The sequence below is a fragment of the Dermacentor albipictus genome, chromosome 1, assembly GCF_038994185.2.
Source record: "Dermacentor albipictus isolate Rhodes 1998 colony chromosome 1, USDA_Dalb.pri_finalv2, whole genome shotgun sequence".
Classification (NCBI taxonomy): Eukaryota; Metazoa; Arthropoda; class Arachnida; order Ixodida; family Ixodidae; genus Dermacentor; species Dermacentor albipictus.
The window spans coordinates 301,021,602-301,043,765 of record NC_091821.1 but is presented as its reverse complement, the minus strand read 5'-3'; the positions used below and the strand labels follow the sequence as shown (position 1 = coordinate 301,043,765).

Sequence of the window (22,164 nt, the reverse complement as noted above, 5' to 3'; positions counted from 1 at the left end):
CCAGAGTCACACGATGCCAGATGCGCGCTGCGCAGCGTCGATACATGCACACTTTGCATTGCAGTTGCATATTATTGTACCAGGTGTCACGCCATGTAGCACTTGCATCTTATCGTGCCACGTATCAAGGGATGCGACATGTGCGCCGCGTAGTCTTGCTACCTGTGTTACCCCTTCGCAACGCGCTATGACGCCTCCTCTCGAGGTACGAACCTTTTTCGAAAATGCGACTGGCAGAGGTACGCGCGCGGATGCAACCAGGCAACGTCGAGCTCAGCAGACCGCTGCGCAGAGAACAGTACAAGCCGCCGCTGACGCCGGGCTGTCAGTTCAGTTCGTTCTCGTGAAAACGACGGAGAGACTTCGCCGCGAAGGCCCTAAAGTGCGTGCCGCAGAAAATCAGGCACGACAGCTTCTTGGCTAACAACCTCACGTGCGTGCTACTGAAATTCAGACACGACAGCTTTGCTGTGAAGACCCTCACGTGCGGGCAGCCGAAAATGAGGAGTAGGAGCTTCGCCGCGCATACCTTCACGTGCGCGCAGCAGAAAATGCGGCCCGGGAGCTTCGCCGCGCAGACCCTCACGTGCGAGCAGCCGACAATGAGGACTAGGAGCTTCGCCGCGCATACCTTCATGCGCCAGCAGCCGAAGATGAGCAGGAACTTCGCCGCGCAGGCCCCCACGTGCGATCAGCCGAAAATGAGGAGTATAGGAGCTTCGCCGCGCATACCTTCACGCGCGCAGCAGAAAATGCGGCCCGGGAGCTTCGCCGCGCAGACCCTCACGTGCGAGCAGCCGACAATGAGGACTAGGAGCTTCGCCGCGCATACCTTCATGCGCCAGCAGCCGAAGATGAGCAGGAACTTCGCCGCGCAGGCCATCACGTGCGAGCAGCCGGAAATGAGGAGTAGGAGCTTCGCCGCGCATACCTTCACGTGCGCGCAGCAGAAAATGCGGCCCGGGAGCTTCGCCGCGCAGACCCTCACGTGCGAGCAGCCGACAATGAGGACTAGGAGCTTCGCCGCGCATACCCTCATGCGCCAGCAGCCGAAGATGAGTAGGAACTTCGCCGCGCAGGCCATCACGTGCGAGCAGCCGAAAATGAGGAGTAGGAGCTTCGCCGCGCATACCTTCACGTGCGCGCAGCAGAAAATGCGGCCCGGGAGCTTCGCCGCGCAGACCCTCACGTGCGAGCAGCCGACAATAAGGACTAGGAGCTTCGCCGCGCATACCTTCATGCGCCAGCAGCCGAAGATGAGCAGGAACTTCGCCGCGCAGGCCACCACGTGCGAGCAGCCGAAAATGAGGAGTAGGAGCTTCGCCGCGCATACCTTCACGTGCGCGCAGCAGAAAATGTGGCCCGGGAGCTTCGCCGCGCAGACCCTCACGTGCGAGCAGCCGACAATAAGGACTAGGAGCTTCGCCGCGCATACCCTCATGCGCCAGCTGCCGAAGATGAGCAGGAACTTCGCCACGCAGGCCATCACGTGCGAGCAGCCGAAAATGAGGAGTAGGAGCTTCTCCGCGCATACCGTCACGTGTGCGCAGCCGAAAATGAGGACTAGGAGCTTCGCCGCGCAGACCCTCACGTGCGAGCAGCCGACAATGAGGACTAGGAGCTTCGCCGCGCATACCTTCATGCGCCAGCAGCCGAAGATGAGCAGGAACTTCGCCGCGCAGGCCATCACGTGCGAGCAGCCGAAAATGAGGAGTAGGAGCTTCGCCGCGCATACCTTCACGTGCGCGCAGCAGAAAATGCGGCCCGGGAGCTTCGCCGCGCAGACCCTCACGTGCGAGCAGCCGACAATGAGGACTAGGAGCTTCGCTGCGCATACCTTCATGCGCCAGCAGCCGAAGATGAGTAGGAACTTCGCCGCGCAGGCCATCACGTGCGAGCAGCCGAAAATGAGGAGTAGGAGCTTCTCCGCGCATACCGTCACGTGTGCGCAGCCGAAAATGAGGACTAGGAGCTTCGCCGCGCAGAACCTCACGTCCTAGCAACCGAAAATGAGGACTAGTAGCTTCGCCGCGTAGACCCTCATGTGCGAGCAGCCGAAAATGAGGAGTAGTAGCTTCGCCGCGCATACCTTCTCGTGTGTGCAGCAGAAAATGAAGCCTGGGCTTCGTCGCGTAGACCCTTACGTGCGAGCAGTCAAAATGAAGCCTGGGAGCTTCTTCGCGCAGACGCTCACGTTTGAGCAGCAGGAAATTCTGCGCGGGAGCCTCGCCGCGCAGACCCCCACGCGCATGCAGCCGAATATGTGGCCCCGCCGCACATACATTCGCGTGCGCACAGACGAAAATGAGGCCTACGTGCGCGATGTGTGTGGCCACCTGTGCTTTCAGAGAGATGTGAAACCTGTGCGAAAGGCACACGTCCCTCCCTTGCTTAAGCAGCGCATTCCCAGCCAGCGCCGTTGAGAACTTTCGTGTCATTGCTGTTTTTACATTATTTTTCATTACCCTCAAATAACAAGTTTGCATAAAAATAGTCAACGCTTTCATCGATTTCTCCTAACCAGCTTTGCGTAAGGCAATGGCTCGCTGCACAGCCCACCAGGTGCGAATTCCCTATAATCTAGAAACAGAGTCAGCCATACGCCAACGCCGCAGATCGCTTGCGTATAGGTCGCTGTTCGGTTACTCTTCAGCCACTGCTGGTGGAGGCCGTTTCGCTGTGAGATGGCGGAGATTTCTTTTGCAAGTTATTAGGGGTTTATTTCCTTTGCATTTCTCTATGCTGCTGTTATCTCCATGAAGAAGTAAATACGGGAACCACGAAGAGGCACACGCCATTCAGCGCAGAAAGATTTCGTTACGTTAGTTGCTCCGAATAAGGCTGCCCGCGCAGCGGCTTCGACATTTGCAATGTGGAATTGCATGTGCGCGCTGTCACACACTGCGCCCTGACCTGTGCCGCTGTATTGCATTAAAGCAAGGGCTAGTGGCGGTAACTCTTTCAAAATGTGGGCAAGGTAAGTTAAGCGCTTGCCTGCCTATACTCTCCACTCGTATCGCTCCACTGTCATCTTGCTTACCATAAGCGACACGTGATGCGCCACACTCTCAGACCACTCTGAGTGTTTGGCGAAAAATTGGGTGAGGTTTAACTCCCTTAAACCGAGCTATCAGAAGCGAAAGGTCTGTTTGGCTTGCTTTTCTAAGACTATGCATACAGTGCTTCATTAAAGTTAGGGTGCAGTCTTTCAAACGTGTTACACATGCTGCCGAACGGGTTGTCCGTGAAGTCGCGGTCAAACCTGGCCGTCGCAGTCGAGCTTGCCGCCAGCTGAAGGGTGTGGTTCGTCATACGTTCGTTGTGGGTGCCGTTGCTTGTATCCACGGCTTCGTCTATTTCTCCTAGTTCGTCTTGCTGAACGACAGCGGCGGTTGCAGTAGCTTCGATCTTGGCACGCTTCCGCGCTTGGTAAGCTTCCCTATAACGAGCTAATCTGGCTCCGGTGTTTGAGCAGGCAACTTTGCCTTTGCTTGAGATGCAGGAGCCTACATGCAGTATAGCTATATCTACGAGATTATCGGATTCAACCTCTCGCTTGAACTGAAGCACACGCACAGATGGCCTATCCATGGCGAGACTGAGCGACCAATCGCCGACGAAGCAGCGTTTAAACTAAAGTGCGCTAGACTATGGTCAAGTGGACCGAACGGCGCTCCATAGAATAAAGAACCAGCTTCTTACGCTAACCTAACCGAACTTAACGTTAACCTAAGCAAACATAGCCGAGACGAAAAGACAAAAATCTGCACGGCGTAACCGCTGTTAGAATACGCCGCGCCCTCCTAAGGTCTTTTACGCTAATGTAACCTAACCTAAGATAGCCTAAACTTAAACTAATTTAAACCAACGTGGGCGAGACGCTCACGTTGGTTTAGGTGCAGCGGTGGCGTATAGGTAGAGTATCCACCTCGCATGCAAGAGGACCGTGGTTCGAATCCCGGTGCCGCGCAATCTTCCACCGGATTAAAAAAAAATCCGCGTGTTGATCAAATTGCATAAACAGGCCTGGAGTACGGCCTGATCGCGGAGAACAGAACCGGTTACGCACTGCTTCACCAGAGCAGGATTGGCCACCCTGGTGCAGTACTTGGCCACAGCCTCCTATATGAATACAACAATAAAACCCCGACCCTCAGTCCCCAGCGGCTGCAAAGCAACTGACCACGGCGGCGGTCAGACCTATGACGCAGCAGAGGGTGTTAAGAATACCTGAATCCGAACAGGCCGCCATTGGAATCTGAACCCGCCAATGTTTAACGCGAGAACATTACCCTCGCCACTCGCCACCCTAACGCCCTTTACGCTTACATAACCAAACCTAATGTAACCTAAACTTAAACTAAGCCAACGCGGGCGAGCCGCAAAACCAAGAATCCTCACGGCGTGACATCAGGCAGTGGCGTTCTACTGCGGATGCTAAGGCGCTGTGCATTTATGAACGCTCCTGAAAAGTCGTGGACAGCAGCATACGACAATCTCGCCAAGAGAGAAGATACTGCACCAGGAGAGCAGGCCGGGCCTCTGCTACGGCCCTTACTGCACCCCGGAAAAATCAGCACTGTTTTTTGAAAGTAGGGCGCCCTAAAGGGCAAGAAAAGTTTAATCCGGTAGGACTGTCTCAGCGACATGGAGGCACAGCAATCACCAAATAGGTCGTCCGTGCCCACTGCCTCAACGTGCGGGCAGCCAGCGTCTGGCATGTTTAGGGGACAAACACACACAACACGCGCTAAGAAACCTCCTCCGTAGTGCCTAGGCAGAGTGGTATATTCAAGGAGCAAAAGGCCCCATATTAACGCGACAGCGTTAAGGAGCTCGTGTCGCAGAAAAGCTGGTGTCGTCAGCGTCGGCGGCGTTGGCCGTGAGCAATAAATTCCTGAAGGCACTTCATAAATAAAAACAACTTGCAAGATGGGCTGGGTGGGAATCGAACCAGGGTCTCCGGTCTACGAGACGGAGACGCTACCACTCAGCCACGATTTCTTTTTTTTTCTTTCTTTCGTGGTATTTATTACAGTAGCAACAAACCGACGTTCACCAGTTGTGCATAGTCAGACAATGGAGAGCACAATGAAAGTCACGCAGAGAAAAGTCATGGTTCATACTGTCGGTAGAAATGTTCGTTTCACTTTAGAAGGGTGGTAAGGATAGGCACCTCACCAAAATGGGGTAGCAGTCCGGCTGTGTATCGAGTCCATCATAAACCTGCTTTAGGTGTAGTGTCATTTGGATGAAATTTACCCTTGTAGGTACAACCGTTTCGGCGTTTCGGTTCATCATTCGCGTTTTCCAGAAACTGTGCATTCCAATGAGAAAAAAAGATCAAAAGGTACACTGTTATTAGAGGTCGGCAGCAGGTATCGCACAGTATGAGCGTTAATCTCAAAGTCTTTTTTTAAATTTCGTTGGAGGACGTCCCAAAATAGTATGGCGCCGGTGCAGCTAATAAAACAATGTTCAGTCGTCTCTGGCACGTCAAAAAGGCGACAGTTAACAGAAGAGATAAAGATACCCCTTTTCTGTTGCCATGTTTTTACTGGTATGGTTTCACTATGAAGATTATAAAAGAATATTTTGCAGCAAGGGGATATATACATTTTACGAACTCGATTTAGTACATCGGGACCTGGCCTTTGAATGTATAGTGATCGGTAAAATGGAGGTGGAAATAGCCTGGACAATAAATCTTTGTATAACGTTTTACGCGACACAGAGTACACGTGTTCAGTGGAAAACCGTACTGTCAGGAAACGAACCGCTAAGTAAACTTCTTGCATGAACCCCCACAAGCATAAACGCGAAAAAAAATTTGAATAAACAATGAAATAAGGTAACGCATTAACAAGCGTGACTTGCATGAATGGCCGAATTATAGGATGCGATGTATCGCGAAAAGAGAAGAAACGAGGCACTAGTTGTCGCACATAAAGATGTACTAAACCCAGCCCACCTTCACTAACGGGCCTGAAAATATTGTCTCGCCTCAATGGCTCAAAAGTTGAAGACCATACGAAGGTTGCAAAGGTTCGGTGAAAGCGTTGGATGTAGAGCCTGGCACAATGAATACCTTGCAATACATAGTAAATTTTTGTTTCCGAGAACTTATTGCAGGTCTCTCCCAAAAATAGAAAGTCGGTGTGGAGCGAATGTCTGGGCGTAGCTTTGCAGGGCCAAAACCCGTTCTTTCCAATAGTGTGAGCTTAAATTATATGTGCCTAGCGGCACGCCAAGATACTTTGGCGGGACACCGTTCCACTTAACGTCTGCAAACAGTTCTGGGGAATAGCACCATGAGCCAAACCACAAGCCTAAGCTTTTTGCGGAGTTCATTCGTGCTCCTGATACGCTGCCAAAAGCCTCTATTGTTTATACGACACTGGACTTATCGACACTGGACTTATCCGGGCAGAAGAACGCTAAATCATCTGCATAAGCTAAGACTTATTTCATTACCCAGTATATTGAAGCCATGGATGTAGCTCGACTGAATTACGCTTAAGCATAGCGGTTCCAGATAAAGGGCGAATAGTAATGGGGACATCGGGCATCCTTGTTTTACTAAAGAGCAAATGGAAACGGTTTAGAGAGTTGGCCATTAATAACTGAACGAGTAATACAACATGTATAGCAAAGCTTAACGCCTTTAAGCACAACGGAGCCAACATTGGCATGCTCCAGAAGAGAAAATAAAGAGGAGTGACGTGACACGATCAAGAGCTTTAGCTAGGTCTACCTGGAACATTACAAGATGCTCAGTAGAACCGTAACAGTATTGAAGAAGTGTACGGACGATATGTATGTTAGCTTGAATGGATCGACCCCTAATTCCACACGTCTGATGGGAACCAATCAGAATTGACATCGCAAATTGCAATCTATTCGATAAAACATTTGCAAAAATGTTATAATCCACGTTTGACAATGTCATTGGTTGGTAGCTTTCAACAGAACGCAGTTTCTCCTTATCTGAACTTTTAAGAATTATAACTGTGTGGGTTTTGCAAAAAAAAATAGAGATAGACGTCCTTCCGCAAACTTGTAATTAAAGTGTCCAGTAGTATAGGACTGAAAATTCATTTGAAAGCTTCGTAAAATTCACAGGAAAGTCCATCAGGGCCGGGTATTTTCGACAGAGGCAGCTCATCAATAGCTAGCTCAATTTCGTGTATCGGAAGGGTATCACTAATGAATGCACAGTCATCATCCTGTTAAAGTTTTACAAGAGACACAAAACTCTCTAAGACTTTTGCATCGTGATCATCGGGCCGGGCACTAATCAAAACACTGCAGTAAGTTTCGAACTTAGAAATTATGTCATTCGTATTTGTTAGAAGAGTACCTTCGGAGTATATTTCCGGAATTACTTTGAAAACAGCATGACGTCGCTCGTCAAGTAAAGCTTGACGTGTTGGCTGCTCAGACTGCACAGCACGCCTATTTCGAGATCGAACTCGTGCGCCTATGTAATGCAGTGCATCATACTTTTGTAAGTCACATTTACGATTTTCTATGTCAACAATGTAAGTGCCTGGCATTTCGCATTCCATCTGATAAAGGTTGTGTAGGCTTTAAGAAGTACTGTTTCTTCATTCTTTCTATAGAATGCTTTCAGCAATCCAATTTCTATAGCCCCTGTACGAACCTCTTGTTTAAAGAGTCCCCAAGCTTCAAATAATGGCAAGTCAGTAGAAAGAGAATTTTTTAGGGCCATGCGCACGCGATTAATAAATTCCTGATCATTTAGGAGCTTGGAGTTGAGCTTCCAGAGTGCCCACTGTGGTCGGAAATTGGTTACAGATTTCTCACCAATCTTTGCAATAACCATGCAATGATCAGGGAAGGAAACTGGGATAGTAATACAGGACAGTGCTCGGGAGAGAAGTAGTGAAGTAACATAAATCCCATCAAGGCGGGCGTAAGAGCGACTTTGAATTCATGTATAAGAGCTTAGAGTTGGGAGCTCGCCGGCCCTACAGGGTAACGGCGAGCTCCCTGTCCCGATACTCCTATATCAATGAGCCCTGCATTTTCTATTACGTTAGACAAAACTTCACTCCTGTCCCGCTGAGTGTTAATGCCTCTTCTATCGCTAGGATCACATACACAATTGAAATCTTCCATTAACACAATGAAACGATCACAGTCCATTAGACTACGCACAGTATCGTATAAGAGAATTCATTTTACAGCGTCATTTAATGCATAGACGCTGACTAATCGCCATGGCACACCCTGCAGCAACACAAAATCGCAACATATATATCGATCTTCAGTGTCTACATGGTAGCTGAATTCTGAACAAAGTAGGCTCTTTTTCAGAAACAGGAAACAGCCCGCGGATAAACCAACAGCGTGTGAAACGCATACATTATATTCAGACAGAAAAGATCGCAAAGCCCGTTCTGTCTCGTCCTCACTCTCAATCTTCGTCTCCTGTACGGCAACAAAGTCGAGGCGCTTCCTAGACAAAAGCCGGCAAAGCTGCGCCTGTTTCTGCAAAGACCTAAGGCCTCGTGCGTTCAAAGTTGCGAAGAGAAGTTGCTGGGACAGGGCCATTGTGACTGTCCACTATTTAGACCTAATTCTCTATGCGGTCGGTCCTAGAGGGTAACGGTGAGGCTCCCTCCGAACCCTCACCAGGCCTCATAGACCGTGATCGCCGGCACTGTCCTGAGTGTGTCGATGTTTTGCGGTGACGTGCTTTTTTTGTGGTACTGGCCGTCTCGCTGTCCGTGCTTGATTCTGATCTGTTAGTCGCGCGACACTTCGGAATTGACGTATCCGCGCTACTTCGTCGGTCCTCTGCCAGCATAGCGCACGTGTTAAGACGCTTCGGTGCAGCACATGAGTCATCATCGGCTGCCTCATTTGCTGGCTGGGCAGCAACTGGCTGCGTGGTAACGGGGGCTTCTTTCTCTTCGCTACTTTCCTTTTCCACAAGCAGTTCTGCGATGCCATTGTCTTTAACATGTAGAGGGGCCTTACTGGCGCAGCTGGTATCCGCGGAAGAGGGAACGTCTCCAGTCGCGTCGAGAACCTCAGTAATGTCCATTATGTGATCCTGCAAGCTTTCATCCGCAGGCCTTGTCCTGTGTCGCACCTTGTCGGCGTATGTCACAACACATTCTTCAGCTGTGTGGCCAAAGCGTCGGCAGGCTTCGCAACGTGGGGTTCTGCAGTTTCGACAAATGTGCCCAACCTTGTTACAGCGGAGAAAAATCGGGGGCCGGCATGGAATCAATACAAGGCTGGGCACTGCACAAACATGTAGCAGATGTGGAACGTTTCCCACGCCGACTCCATCGGCAAGAGTCACCACCACGTAACGATTTAGGGTACGCATTTGTTCCATTTCCAATACTCTCCAGCTTTCTGCTGATATAGACTTCACTTTCCCGTAATCCTGGAGCGCATCTCGAACGTAATCGTCTTCCAAACGCTAGGAAGCCATAAAAGCTTCATTTTTACTTCCGTGGGCTCGGGGTCAACAACAACGCAGCGTCTACCTTTTACGGATAATTCTCCGCACGTGACTAGCTTTGATCTTGTCTTTGCTGATTTGCACGTCACCATCCACACGTGCGACATCTGAAATTGACCGATGGAACTTATTTCTCTCAGGTTAATAACGTTCCGAAGGGCGTCTCTGAAGTCTTGGGCTCTGTACGGTCGAGCACTTAAGTCAGCATGCAGGAAAACGGAGTCCACGACCAGCTTACCGGTAGGAAGACGGGGTAGCACAACACGGTAATCATTGCTGCTGGCTGAAGCCTGAGCAGCACCTCGGCCAGGGGCCGATAAATCCTTTGGAGCAGAGAACATGAAAAAAGCGACTGAGCCACGATTTCGATGGTTCAAAGTGGGAAAAAAGTGTCTCTAGTGAATGTGGTGTTGCCTAGAAACGCGCCGTAGAAAGTGATACTACGGTGTCTATCGGTAGTTAGGAGCATCGAAATTACAGAAGTCGCAGTTACACGAGTAGGGAAGTACGTTTCCGCGGCATTTCTTCTGCGCTCTGCGCACACGCAGATCAATCTTGCGGCAAATACAGAAGACCGCTCCTCGCATTGTACGGCGCTGCCCCGACACGTGGCGTGCCACTCGCCCCATGATCGCGTCCCCCTTCTTGGTGCGTCACGGTCCGGCTGTCCGTGCCGATCGCGACGTTTGGCTCGCGTAGATCGTTTGAGTGGACGGTGTGAACGGGGTGCGACAACACTATCGCGTTATACTCTTGAAGACGAAGCTCAAGCGTCCTGCAATTTTTTTCTAGCGCACCCCCTCATACTCGCGTCTGCGCAAAAACGGCTGGCGATCCCTCAAATGAACGTTTCGTCGTTCAGGCTGCCTAAAACCACAGGAGGCCATGTACACAAACTAGAGAGCAGTGACAAAGGGAAGTTCAAGTTTATATGCTGGCCTGGTCAAAATGTGTAACCACCCTGAACGGCGAGAGGCGACGTTGACAACGAGGCACCCTGAGTAGAGTGCTTTTCTGCCCCACCTGTCGTACACGGTTGGAGTTACTGTGAAAAGATCAGTACGCTCGCTTCAAGTTCTCGATCACCGCTCATCCACTTCACATCGTCGAACTATTATTATCAACGCAATATCGCAATACCGTGAGTGTTCCGCAATCTCCCTGCACAGTCCGCACAATCCGCGTGCTATGCCTTCTTGGGGCGCCTCACGGGCATGTCACCTCTTTCGAACATTATCTGTCTGTCCGCCGTTGATAGCGAATTCTGATGCCGACCCTTTGCTTTCTTTCGAATATTTAATACATGCTTACTTGCACAGACAATGCAGGTAATGCAAGTAATGGGTGAAACAATAAACAAATGAAAAGGCGCCGATGGTTTGATCACGTGACTCCTTCTTTTCAGGCCACCCATGATGTAACGCACAAGTTATGAGAACCTACGAGCGAACCTATAGATAAACCAATGAGACTGGAGGCGCGTCGAGGATTGAATTCTGTCCTATTACCATTAGCTCATTCTTGTGAGTGCGTAGCGAAACCTCGCGAGGATACATAACTTTGCCAAATTCAGGTCTTCCTGCATAGCACCTCTGGTTGCTGTGTAGTACATTATAAGCGCGATGACGTAACATTCACGTACTTTCTGGAGAAAGATGTTGCACACCTGTGGTGCATTCTTTTTACTGCGAACGTCGACAAAGTCCACCACTTGAAAAGTCTTCGGAGCCTCTTTAATGCTTCACTGTCAATTTTTCTACAAGGCTGCCGATTATCATTAATTCTTTTATGGGCCTCAATAATTGCAGCGAGACAGAAAACGGACAAGTGGTCGCTTCAATAAGATATCAATATACCACCCGTAATATGTTTTTTTTTGGTTAAGCTCAGATATCCATACGCCGAATAGCCTTGCGCTTGTGTTGACCATTCTTGTAGGCACCATGATGCGGTTTCTCCACACGAATGGTTCCTACAATATTGCTTAATCCCTTCGCGTTAATTTCATCAGCAGCCGCATCAGTATTGAAGTTGCATATTAACAGAAATGGCTCGTTGCGGAAACAGGCCTTATTTAGAGAATTTAGAGAATTCGTTTAGAGAATTCGTTTTAGTCTACCCTTGGAGTCCTATACAAAACAGAGACAGCAAATTTCGGTATTCTCGAGGTAGTACATTCTACACAGTAATTAATAAGAGTAAATTCTTCGATACGGTTGCTCCGATGCACGCCTTCAAGTAAATTGATGGATGGATGGATGGATGGATGGATGGATGGATGGATGGATGGATGGATGGATGGATGGATGGACGGACGGACGGACGGACGGACGGACGGACGGACGGACGGACGGACGGACGGACGGACGGACGGACGGACGGACGGACGGACGGACGGACGGACGGACGGACGGACGGACGGATGGATGGATGGATGGATGGATGGATGGATGGATGGATGTTATGAGCGTCCCCTTTGGAACGGGGCGGTGGGTTGCGCCACCAAGCTCTTGCTACTATACTGCCTAATATCCTACCTAGGTTAAACAATGAAAACAGAAAAAAAAACACTCTGAACTACCAAGCCCAAATTTTCTGATCCCCTATTTCGAACTGTGTTTTTGTACGTCTCCGTCTTTTGGCGTTTCCCGACTTTTCTTCCACCAATCCTCCAGTCGCCTGTTACTAAAGTCTATTGCGGACATGTTTCTTTACCACTGCTCCCTCTGAACCCAAGGGCTTCAAGGAGGCCAGTGGTGCCTAAATCGACCACTGGGTAGACGCCTTCACATTCTAATAAAACATGTTCCGCAGTTTCCCTAGCTTTACCGCAGCAAGCACATGCTTCTTCTTCCTTCTTATATATCGCTTTATAGATGCGTGTTCTAAGGCATCCCGATCTGGCTTCGAAAAGTAATGAGCTTCCTTTGAGTTATCATGAATGGTTTCTTTCCTGATTTCGTTTTTTCCTCTTAAGTAGTTACTCATGGCAGGTTTCTTTTCCATGGCCGCCACCCATGAGATTAATTCAGCCTCTCTGACTTTCCGCTTGACCTTTGTTGCTGTGTTGTCCACCCTACAGGCCGCATACTTGCTGATAAGCTTCCTAGTTCTTTTACTCCACTGTGAATCAATGTTTTTTTCCTGTACAGATACCTGAACACTCTCCCAGCCCATTTACTTTCTTCCATATTCCTCAGCCGTTCTTCATACTCAATTTTACTGCGAGCTTCCCTCACTTCAAAACTAGTCCAGCCCATATCACCCTGCACAGCTTCCTTTGTAGTATTCCCGTGAGCGCCTAATGCGAGGCGACCCACTGACGTTTGGTTCCCTTCGAGTCCTGATTGTACCCCTCATTTATAGCAAACAACTGCATTTCCAAAAGTAAGTCCTGGAACCATTACACCTTTCCACATACCTCCAGGGACCGCGTACCTATTGTATCCACATAGCGCTCTGTGCTTCATTATGGCTGCATTTCTCATCCACATTTAGTGGTATGGTTATTTCGTGTGTTTCCATATATCAATTGCCTTCGTTTATCTATATGCCAAGGTGTTTATGTTCTTTTACCCGAGGTATTTCTTGGCCCTGTAGCTGCACTGTCTGTGCACTGTTTTCATTGAATACCATAACACCTGATTTTCTAACACTAAATTTCAAACCTAAATTGTTGCCTTCCTGTCCACAGATATTAGCCAGACGTTGCAAATAACTTTGCTTGTTAGCTAGCAACACAATGTCGTGCGCATAAAATAAACCTGGGAGCTGCTGCTCTATTGCTGTACCCGCCTGTTTGTATGAGAGATTAAACCCGATATTCCTTCTAGCGCCCTCTCCATCCTCACCATGTACATCATAAACAGCAGCGGTGACAAAGGGCACTCCTGCCTCAGTCCCTTCAGTGCCTTGTTGATATGAACTTTCTACTCGCTCCTCATCCTTTCCCATTCAGCGCAAACGGCGTTTTCTAGGTAAATCTGTCTCAAAAGCTATTGACAATCGTTACCTAAGCCCTTCCCTTCCAGAATATCCCACAAAATGTTACGGTCTACGTTGTCGTAGCCTCCTGTAATGTCTAAAAAGGCCACATAAAACGGTCTGCTTTCTGCTTTTGATATTTCAATTCACTGAGTAAGAACAAACAAGTTATCATCCAAACGCCTACCTATTCTGAAGCCATTCTGAAGCTCTCCCAAAATGCCATTATTCTCTGCCCATGCTTGAAGCTTTAATTTGATTGCCTGCATTGCTAGCTTGTATATTGCCGTTGTAATGGTCAATGGTCTATACGAGTGAATTCTGTCTTTCTTCCCCTTACCTTTATAAATTAAATTCATTCTACTTTGTCGTCAACTGTCTGGTATTCGCCAATCTTTTAAAGTTTTTTCCACTGATTTCACCAGAGCTTCCTTACTTTTTGGTCCTAGTTCATTTATCAGCCTAACGGGAACCTCGTCTAGCCATGTGGCTGTGCGTTTAGGAATTTTCTCTTCCGCTTTCTTCCAGTTTAATTTTGTCAGCACCAGCTCCTTTTCCACTTGGGTCTCTTTCATGCTCTTTTTTTCATCAAGTACAACCTCGTCATTGCCTTGGAAAGATCCGGCTGTAGCTTTTCGGATGTAATTATTGCCGCTTCTCCTTCCAGTCTATTTTAATCTTCGTCTAGGATATGTTGTTGTATTGTTGTTGACTTCCTGGTTAATAATTTTATGTGGTTCCAAAATATTCTAGCTGCGGCCTTCTTTTAATTCGATAGCGTTAAGGAGCTCGTGTCGCAGAAAAGCCGGTGTCGTCGGCGTCGGTGTCGGGTGTTGGCGTCGGCGTCCGCGGCGTTGACCGTGAGCGATAAACCACGGCAGGCACTTCATAAATAAAAAGCAACTTCCAAGATGGGCTGGGTGGGAATCGAACCAGGGTCTCCGGAGTGTGAGACGGAGACGCTACCACTCAGCCACGAGTTCGATGCTTAAAAGCGGTACAAACGCGCTTCTAGTGAACGCGGTGTTGCCTTAAAAACGTGCCGTAGAAAGTTATACTGCGGTGTATATCGGTAATTATGAGCACGTAACTTACAGAAGTCGCATTTACACGAGTAGCGAAGTACGTTTCCGCTACATTTCTTCTGCGCTTACCGCACACGCAGAGCCATCTTGCGGCAAACACAGAAGACCCCCTCCTCTCAATGTACGGCGCTGCCCCGACAGGTGGCGCGCCATGCGCGCATTGGGCCTTGCTGTGCGCGGACCGGTGCCAGGCGCGTTGCGGCCCCGATTCCCTCTCCCCTGACGACGCTTCGCCGTGCTTCCACACGGGTTGCAGAATCAAGCGCCGTTCCTCTCTTTAGATTACTATCTGTCTATCTCTGTGCCCGTGCCGATCACGACGTCTGGCTGGCGTAGATCGTTTCCCCCTCCGAGACACCGAGTTCTTTGGTTCGTTCCGTTTGCTCAGGCGCACGTTTCGTTGCCGCGCCGAACGCTGCGTTGCTCTACGCTCTACGTGTGATAGGTGGGCGCAAAGTCCGATGCAGGGCGCCTCGTAAGTGATCCCTGCGCCGTAGCGCTTTGTCTTACACCCCTTGGCGGGTCGATGGGAATGCTATCGCGTTCCACTCTTGAAGGCGAAGCTTAAGCGTCCTCCAATTTTTTTCTCACGTATTTCTGAAGACCAACGTTCACTTTCCGCGTTTAATTTTGCTTGCACCAGTATCTGAACCATAGACTTTTTCTCCCGGTATATTTCCCATCATTTACTAGTTACTTCATCCTGTGGCAACTGCGCCTTCTTTGCCTGCCTGTGCTCTCGGGATGCTTTCTGTCGTTCGGCGATCGCTTCTCGTATCTTCTTGTTGCACCAGCTTCCCGGTTTCTTTTTTCCTTTCCAAAGAACATGTTATTTCTCTTTCCGTATTTCTGTCGTTATTATACTTAGAAGCTCACCATATTCCCACTCTTTACTTGGCCATTTGCCAAGTTCTTCCTCAACTTTAGTGACTGTATTTGCTATTTGTTCAGCGTTCAAATTTCGACTGGCCATTTTGCTCTCCTTGCTCTCTTTCCCAACTACATATCCGATTTTCAAGATGATGCGTTTATGGTCACTCCCTATGCTACTAAACCCTTCCTTATCGATGACCATTTCTCTCAACTTATCGTGAATTCCTTCTGTCATCAGAAAGTAATCAATGGTCGATTCCCGGTTTCCAACTTCCCACGTGATCTGTCCTTCACACTCAGGCCCTGTATTCACGATCACAAGGTTATGTTGCTCATAAAGGTCCAGCATTGACTTCCCGTTATGGTCGGTATAGCCATCTAAATCCTGTATGTGGGCATTCATGTCACCTAATAGGACAATTTCAGCACCACTCCCGAAACCCTTAATATCAGCGGTTATGCATTCCACTAACTCTTTATTCTTTTCTGTGCAATTTTCTCCGGTCCACAAATACGTAACGCCCAGCCAAGTTTCTTTCCCACTCTTTGTACCTGACAACCAAAGATGCTCTTGACATTGTGAATTTACTCTTTTCCATTTGGCTCCCTGATGGATGAGCGTTCCGACTCCCCTCCCTTTCTTTCCGACTTAGTTCTGTTGCACCCATCCCAAACATAATTCTCAATAACTGGCAGCTCTTCTGTGTCTCTAAGGTGCTTTTCTGTAACCGCATACACCCCTATTTGTTCTCTGTGTAACTGCTCCTCAATCTCTGCCCATTTTTCCTTTCTTCTGCCGCCATGCATGTTTATGTAGCCTATTGCATGGCGAGCTCTTTTTCTTGTTTTCCTCCTTTTTCTGTTATCGACGGCGATGCTCTTCTGATGTTCCCATAGCGGACCTTCTTCATTACTATTTACTCTGACCTTCTGAGTGCCCGCGGGCCCCCTAAAAAAGCAACAGCGTGACCATCAAGTCGCCAGCCCACTTCTCGTGCTAGCCTGTAATTGAAGTAGATCCCGTCTCGTTTAAAACCACCACAACTTCTCACTTTCCTGTTTACTTCGACAACCTCGAAGCCTTTCTCTCGGCTCATTTTCCATATTGCCTCATTAGCAGCCACTACGGCTCTTTGTACGTGACTGTCACGCACAGGCACCTCCGGCACCGTGCACAGCACGATCTGCACCTGAGGGGATATCTCGCGCAAGTCATCCACCCCCTGCGCCAAGCGCTGGGCTAGTCCTGGCCCTTTCGTGTTTAGGACGTCATTTAGCACACCTGCTACTATGACGAGGTTGCGCACGTGGGCATTTTCCGCGACCTTTTCTTTTGCTCGCCCCATGACATAACCTAGTGTGCGTGCTGGAAATGTCCCTACCGCCACTCTTTTGTCGCCTTTCACCCTCTCCACAATTGCTTTTGAGCACCCAGCCAGGTTTAAATCGCCAGCGACAATCACCCTTTCACTCTCTCCTACGTCTCCCTGCTTCCCTTTTTCATTTTCCGCGTGATTCGGACTCGACAAGGGGCATTGTCCCTTGGGCTCCTGTTTTTTCCGCGTAGTGGCCTCAAGGTAGGTGCTGCTCTTCTAGCTAACCCTTCATCACCCTGCCTGTGTTCTACGTATTTCTCTGACCCTCCCGCGCCTGTCGCGTCGGGGGTCTTTGTTCCATTGTCACGCACATTCTCGGTCACAATGGCGGCCCTCTTCCTCGGCTGCTTCAAATCTCTTTTCAACTACCTTCCGTGCCTCACGCTCCCTGTTTAGCTCATTTTTGAACTCTTGCACCTGTTTGAGAAGCTCTTCCTGGAAAGCCTCCATTTTCTGCAGCCTAGTATGGACATCACATCGTGTGCCGGTTGATTCGATACCCTCTCCATTCTCACCCATCTCCTCATCTGTATATATGGACCCCCCCCCCCCCCCCCCCCGTACTGCCTGCTTTACCGGCTTTCTCGCCATGTATTGCACGGCTTTTTGCAAATACTATAATACTATATCAATGCAGAGCACGTGCCTTTTAGAAAAAACCGATACGCGCAGGATCCAAATCCTCAAAATGCCGCAAAGCAACTCTCATCACTGTTTCAAAAACAATCAATGCCGCGGAGACCAAAGATATGACACACTCTCGCACGTGCTCAACCACGCGGCCATGCTCTCACTTTTCTACCAAACACCCACAGTAAAACCACTAATAGCTATTTGTCTTGCCACTTCCAAGCTACTATTTAAAGACTACAAACACTCAACGTCCCACTCGGCTGCATGAGTTGGAACACGTGGCACGAAAAGACGCTCTAATCATCCTGCAAAACAAATGTACACGAAGCACACCCGCGCACCCGAAATACGAGAGGCAAAAAAAAAGAAAAAAAAGGACCCCCCCCAATTGCCATTTAAATGCCAAAACCCAGCAAATAAAAACAGAAGCAAGCTCAAAGCATGCACAAAAATTTACGATTTCGTCGTCGCCACGGAGCCCTGAAAAGCACGTCCATTCGCCACAAAAAGCAGAACCCCAAGCCGAACGCCATCTGGTGGTCGCTGTAGTCGTGAACTCGCAGTGCAGCCTCGCCGCGACCGCATCAATACTCACCACTCAGCGCGAAGAAAGAGAACAAACGGCCATCGAGTTGGCCTACGCTTCGACCAATGCACACTGCATCATCACCAATTCCAAGACGGCCATTCGCAACTACACAAGAGGACTTATAGCACCCCAAACACAAAAGATGCTCTCCGGCACCCCTCCCTCAGTGCAACGCGGCGTCCAGATCATCCGGGCGCCTGCTCACTCTAGGGTCGGGCTGGAAACGAAGCCACCCACGATGCCGGCCGACCTCTTGCATACCGAGTGCATCATCCTTCTCCTGTGAATCCGATCCTAACGAGCCCTCGCTTCTGCATCGCGGTCAGGCGAGGCACCGAATGGTCGCCTTCAGATAAATCCTCCTCCAATACCGCCGAGAGCGGTTACGCTATCCCCCAGCACACAAAACACTGAATAAATCTCAATGCACCACTTGGCGACTACATCAGACGCGAACTTTTCCGAACCCCGTGCTATACAACCGCATTTACCCCGATGCATACTCCCCACTCGCAAAGCGTGCGAAGCCCGCGCTGACCCCGATCACATTATCTGGGCATGCCCCAGAGCCCCACCCACCAAACACCCCCGCAGAAGAGATGGAAGAAGCAGAAAAGAAACCGCAAACTCAAGATCCGCATTGCCGCAGTCTCGTGGCAGGCGAAGGAGTATGCTGAAAAACTCGGACGTCAGAACTGGAATCACTTGTGCGACCAGTTACAGGGAACCCTCAGCAACCGAAAGACCTAGGCCATTCCAAAGACCCTTCTGGCGAAGATGGAATCAAAAACTGTCACGGGGCAACACATACAAAGACTTATACACAACTTCCAGGGAACCGAAGAAGATGCGCTCGAAGCCATCACCGGGAAATACATTTATTTATTTATTTATTTATTTATTTATTTATTAGTACCTCAAAGGCCCCATTGAAGGGGTATTACATGAGGGGGTGGAATTTCAGCAGAACATTTCTTCTATGGATGATCTGAATGACGATGAGTCGATCTGATCAACGATGGCGTTTGGCAGGTCATTCCAGTCCCTTGCTGTATGGACGAAAAATGATGACAGATGCGCAGAAGTGCGAGCAGGGGGCGGGTAGACGGCCTTCCCGTGGTTTGTGCGACTTGAAATGCGATGGGCGGGGCTGATAATGGAGTTCAGAGATGGATGATAAAAGAATTTTTGAAACAGACACAATCTGGAAATTTCGGAGACGAGCAACAACGGAAGATGCAGCCAGTCATTCACCCGGAGTACGAGGGGGAACCCAATCCGAATTTAGACCAACCTTTCACCAAGTCGGAGATCGTGGCAGCCTTAAGAAATCTCACAAGAAACACGATGCCCGGCAGGGATAAAATTAACAACAAGACCCTCCGTAACCTGGACGATGGGGCAACGGAGAGTTTACTAAAGTTTATCAATGAAAGCTGGGAGACCGGCAGTATACCGGCTTCCTGGAAGCACGCAGACGTAACGATGATCCCGAAACCCGGCAAGCCCATCAACTTACAGAACCTGCGTCCGATCTCTCTCACGTCATGCGCGGGAAAACTCTTCGAGCACATGGTCCACAATCGTCTCTCGTCCTATCTGGAAGAAGGTGTGCACCTGCCGAACACTATGTTCGGTTTCCGACCTAACCTCTCCACCCAGGACATAATACTTCAGCTTAAAGAAGAAGTCATCGACGCCCTCAGCACATTCCACAAGAGTGCCATTCTGGCACTCGACGTGAAGGGAGCCTTCGACAACGTCTCACACGAAGCAGTGCTAAACAGCCTACAACATACCAACTGCGGACGGCTGACATACAACTGCGTCCGGGACTTCCTGACGGGTAGAACGGCGACCATAGGCCTGGGGAATCTCGGGACCGAGAAGTTCCAAATACCGCAGAAAGGAACCCCCCAGGGGTCGGTGATCTCTCCGTTGCTGTTCAATATAGCGATGAGGGGATTGCCGAACCTCTTGGAGAACATCAGGGGTATCCGTCACGCAATGTATGCAGACGACCTGACCATATGGACGTGCACGGGATCCGCGGGCGAACAAGACGCTCTGCAGGAAGCCATCGACAGGACCGAGCATTATCTACACCGCTGCGGTCCTTTATGCGCGCCGGAAAAGTCGGAGCTCCTGATCCTCAAAAAGAGGACAAGAGGGCGGCCTCCGCAGGAGACACCTCACCCAACGTTGACACTAAATGGAGTCAACATACCCAAGGTGGACACACTCTGTATTCTGGGCCTCACTCTCCAGAAGGACGGTGCCGGTCTCGCCGCCATTAAAAAACTGCAAGCGACAGTTACCCAAGTCGCGCACTTGGTGCGAGGAGTGACAAACAAAAAGCACGGCCTGAAAGAGCAGGACACAATCAGATTAGTATAAGCCCTGATAATCAGCAGAGTCACTTACGGCACCCCGTACCTGGGTCTCAAGAACAGCGAGAGACACAAATTGAACACCCTAGTACGAAAGACCTACAAGCTGGCACTGGGGCTTCCACCGACGACGTCTACGGAGAAGCTACTCAGCCTGGGCATCCACAATACTTGGGAGGAACTAGTAGAGGCCCACAAGACGAACCAGATACAGCGACTCAAGCTCACCAGCACGGGTAGGGACACGCTAATAAGACTGGGCCACCCAGTCGAATATGAGTCCATAAAACAGCGGGTTCCTCTGCCCCTGAGGGACAAGATCACGGTGGCCAGCCTCCCGAGAAACATGCACCCTGAATACCACAGGGAAAGGAGGTGAGCGAGAGTGAAAGCTCTACGTAAGGCCTACGAAGGACCAAAACAAGGAGAAGTCCGATACACCGACGCCGCAAAGTACAAGAACAGAGTGACCCACGCTATCAGCGTGATCAACGGCAAAGGACAAGAGGTAGCAGCGGCCTCGGTAAGTACTCCAGACATCGATTGCGCGGAAAAAACGGCGATAGCCCTGGTGGCCACTACGTGCCAGCGACAGGAAGATCTAATCACAATCATCACCGACTCACAAACAGCATGTAGAAATTACCAAAAGGGCCGCATTTCCAAACAAGCCCTGAGCATCCTCGAAAAACGAGACAATTTTCGGGAAGTGTACATTGTCTGCGCCCCGGGGCACGAGTCCCTGGCAGGTAATGTAGCGGCTAATGCCGCTGCCCGAGATCACATTCTCCGGGCTATCCCACCAGGTTCACGAGCACCGGTAGACCAACAAGATAGCGTCCCGAAAAGATACGCTGATATCCTGAGCCAATACAGACTGGGTAGAAGGATCTATCCACCCCCGCTTCCCCAGCTGACAAGGGAAGAAGCGGTGAACTTACGAAGACTACAGACCGGCACATTCCCGCACGGCACCCTGCTACACGCCATGTATCCTACGAGCTATAGTAACAAATGCGCCTTTTGCTCTACGCCCAATACCTTCTACCACATGGTATGGGAATGTCAACAAAATCCATCGACACCGCCCATCACCGGGCCAACCGTCGAGCAGTGGAAGGCCCAGCTGACAAGCTCGAGCCCTGAAGACCAGCATCGCCTGGTGAGCAGGGCCAAGCTATCGGCTCAGGCCCACCATATCCTGGACTAGGGACGCCGCCCATCTCGGACGATTTTACCGCCGGCTCATTTCAACTAATCAAGTTTATTCCTCCTCCTCGTTTACAAAATTTCAACTCCATGCGAAAACTCACTACAGGAACACAATATATGGGAACATGTACTATTTCGTGTTTTGAAAAGCTTGAAAAGCACTTATCCAGCCACTTGAAAATTATGCCTGGTGCATAATATTGTAAAGAACAATGAAAGAAGTGAAGCCGCTACATACAACATACTGACACAAAGTAAAAACACCCAGCCGTCTACCTTCCCACTCATTTTGCTAAAACATTCTGCACGTTATTCAAAATTGCAGCACAGTTCCAATAATAAATGCTTCAAGATGTATGAAAAACATTTCAAATACCATTACTTTCATCATTGCTTTTGCTATTGATGCACTTTCCTGCTGTGCACAATTGTGTCGACAGCGTCTCAAAGGGTTAAGCTCTGCGGAGAAATATCATCAAAACCACAAGAAAGGGAAGGTTTAAGGCACTTCATACACTTG

General features: G+C 49.6%; 1 protein-coding gene across 1 annotated transcript; it reads left to right on the top strand.

Annotated features, from left to right (window-relative positions):
• Positions 1 to 551: 551 nt before the first annotated feature.
• LOC139050641 (burkholderia TALE-like protein 2) lies at positions 552 to 2,000 on the top strand. Its single transcript, XM_070527245.1, has one exon. It carries the CDS (start codon positions 552 to 554, stop codon positions 1,998 to 2,000), a length of 1,449 nt encoding a protein of 482 aa, XP_070383346.1.
• Positions 2,001 to 22,164: the final 20,164 nt, after the last annotated feature.

What these genes read in the sequence shown, in the direction of transcription:
- LOC139050641 (XM_070527245.1), top strand. Translation starts at nt 552, where the DNA reads ATGCGGCCCGGGAGCTTCGCCGCGCAGACCCTCACGTGCGAGCAGCCG.